At 47.6% G+C, this 4,009-nt stretch overlaps 1 protein-coding gene across 1 annotated transcript in view; it reads left to right on the forward strand.

Moving 5' to 3' along the window:
* Positions 1-2,768: 2,768 nt before the first annotated feature.
* CUNH17orf50 (chromosome unknown C17orf50 homolog) overlaps positions 2,769-4,009 on the forward strand; it is a 4,090-nt gene continuing 2,849 nt past the window's right edge. The window contains exon 1 of the mRNA XM_008063468.1: positions 2,769-2,781. Coding sequence (XP_008061659.1) covers positions 2,769-2,781 — 13 coding nt within the window. The remainder of the gene's footprint in view (positions 2,782-4,009) is intronic.

The raw sequence follows: 4,009 nt of genomic DNA on the forward strand, positions 1-4,009 counted from the left end.
GGCTCACTGCCCAGGCAGGTCTCGAACCCGCGGGCTCAGGCAATCCACTCACCTCAGCCTCCCAAAGGCGCGGAATTACAGGCTGAGCCACCGAACCCGGCTGTTTACTTACTTTTTAGTAAGAGTCTTACTCTGTTGTCCAGGCTGGAGTGCAGTGGCACTTTTACAGCCACCACAGCCTCGACCTGCTGGGCTCAAGCAATCCTTCCGCCTCAATCTTCCAAGTAGCTGGAACTACAGACGTGTGCCACCATGCCTGGCTAATTTTTCTTTATTATAGAGATGAAGTTATGCCAAATTGCCCAGGCTGGTCTCGAATCCCTGAGCTTAGGCAATCCTCTTGCCTCCACCTCCAAAGTGTTGGAATTACAGGCATGAGCCACTGTGCAATTACAGGCATGAGCCACTGTGCCTGGTAGTTTATTTTATTTTGTATTATTTTTATTTTTTTAGATACAGGGTCTCACCCTGTTGCCCAGGCTGGAGTGCAGTAGCATGATCATAGCTCACTGCAGCCCTGACCTCCTGAGCTCAGGTGATCCTCCTGCATTGGCCTCCCCAGTAGCTAGGGCTACAGGTGCATGCCACCACACTTGGCTAATGTAAACATTTTTTAGTAGCGACAGTCTTGTTATGTTGCCCAGGTTTGTCTCGAACTCCTGGTCTCTAACAGTCCTCCCACCTCAGCCTCCCAAAGTGTTGGGATTACAGGCATTAGCCACAGCACCTGGCAACATTCTCTTTTGTATAGAGATCTGAGTTCACACTCATTATTAGTGCAGTTTCTCTTGTTTCAAGGAGTCTCTCAAGGTGGCATCCATGTATAGGAGATATGCACCTATTCCTGGCACTAGTGGAATTACCTGCTTGCTCTCATGTTTTCACTGAAGACCGTATTACTACTTTGTGAGATCAGTTTTCAGTGTGCTTTTATTGCTGGTATGATTTGTTATGGCAATCCAACTTTTTATGAGGGTCCCAGAAAAGCCAAAATAGCTCTGAGAAGAGGGAATACACATCCTAAGGATGGATGGCAAAGGGCTGCTGGGCAGACTAAGGTTGGAGAGGCAGGATGAGAAGAATGACAGGGCTAAGGGACCCTCCTTGTGCTGTCTTGGTGGGATGTTCTCTAAAAGTCACAGCACAAGTTCATTCACGTGAATGTGCCTGCTGAGGAATTAAGTCTTAGGGAGTGTCTCAAGGAGGTTGCTCATGGTGCCAATGTCCATGGGTGGCCCCTAGCAGTGGCCTCTAAACCAAATTGTTCCTGTAATGTGATCATGGCTGTGTTCATAATCACCAGCCTAGCTTGATTCCTATCCAGTTCTCAAGCCTCTGGTCATGCTGTGAGCTCATTATTCTTTCTCCTTAAATTAGCCAGAGTGAGTTTTTGAATTTTGCAATCAAGAGCCATGGTAAGCTAGGTGTGGTGGCTCATGCCTATAATCCCAGCACTTAGGGAGACTGAGGTGAGAGGACTTCCTGAGCTCGCAGGTTTGAGACCAGCCCAGGCAACTTGGCAAGACCTCATCTCTACAATAAATCAAAAAATTAGCCGGGCATGGAAGCGTGTGCCTGTAGTTCCAGCTACTTGGAAGGCTGAGGCGGAAGCATCACCTGAGCCCAGCAGGTGGAGGCTGCGGTGGCCTTGAACGTGCCACTGCATTCCAGCCTGGGTGACAGAGTGAGACTTTGATTCAGGAAAAAAAAAAAAAAAAGAGCCATGTGGCTACAAGCTCTTTTGGTAAGTTTAAAGAGATTGGGTTTGTTGGAAGACAATTCTCCCTGGGTCTTTTGTGTTTCTGCATGTCTTGCAAGCAGAGGCACTGATTTTTCAAGGAGTTTTTAGTAGTGAACGGCCTTGGGATAAGGATCCTGTCTTCTTCCAGAGCAAAAAAGCAGGTTTGCTTACTCAGGGTTCCTCTTGTAATGCAAACCACTGCATATGCAGGTATCCATTGACACTTATCTGTGTTACACTCATGGAACACTGAGGCAAGGAAAGCTGACACAAATATGCTGATGTTGCTGTGCCATGAGTAATAAAGTCCTTTGTCTCTGAAACAGGAGTCTCACACTTTCTGGCAGCATCCGTCAAACTGCAGCAGGTTAACTTTGTAGCTTGCAAGTAAGGTAACATTGCAGATCCTTCACAGTTCTTTTTTAAAATTATTTTTATTATTTTTTGAGACAGCATCTTGCTCTGCTGGTCAGGCTGGAGTGGGGTGGTGCAATCATGACTCACTATAACCATGTACTCCTGAGGCTCAAGTGATCCCCTCACCTCAGACTCCTGAGTAGCTGGGACTACAGACATGTGCCACCATGCTTGGCTAATTTTTTATAGATACAAGGTCTCACTGTATTCTCTTGGCTGGTCTCAAACTCCTAGGTTCAAGTAGTCCTCTTACCTTGTCCTCCAAAAGTGCTGGGATTACAGGCATGAGCCACTGCACCTGGTCAGGTAGCTTTTATATTTATGTGGTAGAGCTGGAATTTGACCCCAGTTTATTAGGGGTCAAAACCACCTTCAACTCCTCTTTCATGCCTTTCCAAGGAGGAAGGTAGAGAATATCTGGATTTTGAGTGCTTCTGGAGGCTCTGGAAAAGGAAGCTAATCCTGGGCAGAGCCCTATGGACAGGTGAGGTTCTAGCTCCGCCCCTTGTGATCCAATAGAGGTCCTAAAGACCAAAGTTCTATAATTTATGGGCAACCCCTTACATTCCAGTCCTTGACCAGGGAAAGCGGGCAGCACAGTCTGGGAAGAATGGATAAACACAGTGAGTGAGGCCGGAGGCAGGGTGGGGCCAGAGGAGAGGGCATCTTGACCTACTTTGGATGAGCCAGCTCAACACCATGAAGTCTATCTAGGCTTCTCTCCATTATCTATCCATGTATCTACAGGCCCGCTCCTTTCTCCTTCCAGAATAGTCTTGACATCTGCTTCCTCACTTCCACCTCTCTTGTTCAGACCTTTGCCCCTGACCTGGACCACTGTAATGACTCTTACGTGGGTCTCCCTCTGCCCCATCAGCGGGAACTTTATTTTTTTAAAATAGAGGTGGGGCCTCGCTATGTCTGGTCTACAACTCCTGGCCTCAAGTGATCCTCCCGCCTTGGCCTCCCAAAGTGTTACTGGGGTTACAGCCAGGAGCTACTGCACCCAGCCTCGGGAACATCCTACACGACTCTGAATATGTCCCCTTATCAGAACATTCAGCAGCTCCCCATTGCTGAGGGACACAGTCCAAACTCCATAGCCCGCCACCCAAAGTCCAAATCTTCCTTTTCAAACTTTTTTCCTTCTCCCACTCCTCCTGAAATGTCCCCAGAACCCCTTTTTAGCTGTGTACTAGGCCTGGTCGTTCACAACCAGAGGACTCCTTAATGGGTGTTCCTAAACAAAAGTGCAGTGAAGCTCCATTCTCCATCTGTAAACAGTAACAGAAACTGGAAGAATCTTTGAAACGACTTCTCTTTAAAGGCTTCAAAATTTCTGGATCACATTCAGAGGCCGTCTATTCCCCCCACCTCATCACCTTCCTGAGTGCTGGCTGTGAAAGAAGGGGCACAATGTCGGAAGAGAGTTTAGCCCAGTGATTGCATGCAGTTGGTGTTCGATGCCCATGGACTAGAATACCAATGATCATTCCCTTTGCTCCCAACCTCTTTAAACAGAATGGGCAGGGACTAATAGAAATTGTTCTTGACCCTTTCCCTCTTTCCATCGAGCTATCTAGATGTGACAGAATATAGGGCATGGGGAGTTGGACGAATGTTTGCTGAATGGGTAGTGGACGCCTCCCAGAGGAAACCGGGTTAATTTCCAAGTCAGCTCCCGAGCTTCCTGCCTGTGGGGGATACTGTTTGGGAGTTATGGAGTCTGTGCCCTGAACAAAGGCACCAGCAAGAGGGGACCGTCACTGAAATCCAGCTGTCAATTAGGTTCAATCAGGGTCAAGCCTGGAAGAAGGAAGAGGCACACTTTTTTTTTTTTTTTTTGAGTTG

Source organism: Carlito syrichta, unplaced genomic scaffold, assembly GCF_000164805.1.
Source record: "Carlito syrichta isolate Samal-C Ts95f unplaced genomic scaffold, Tarsius_syrichta-2.0.1 Scaffold306854, whole genome shotgun sequence".
Lineage (NCBI taxonomy): Eukaryota > Metazoa > Chordata > Mammalia > Primates > Tarsiidae > Carlito > Carlito syrichta.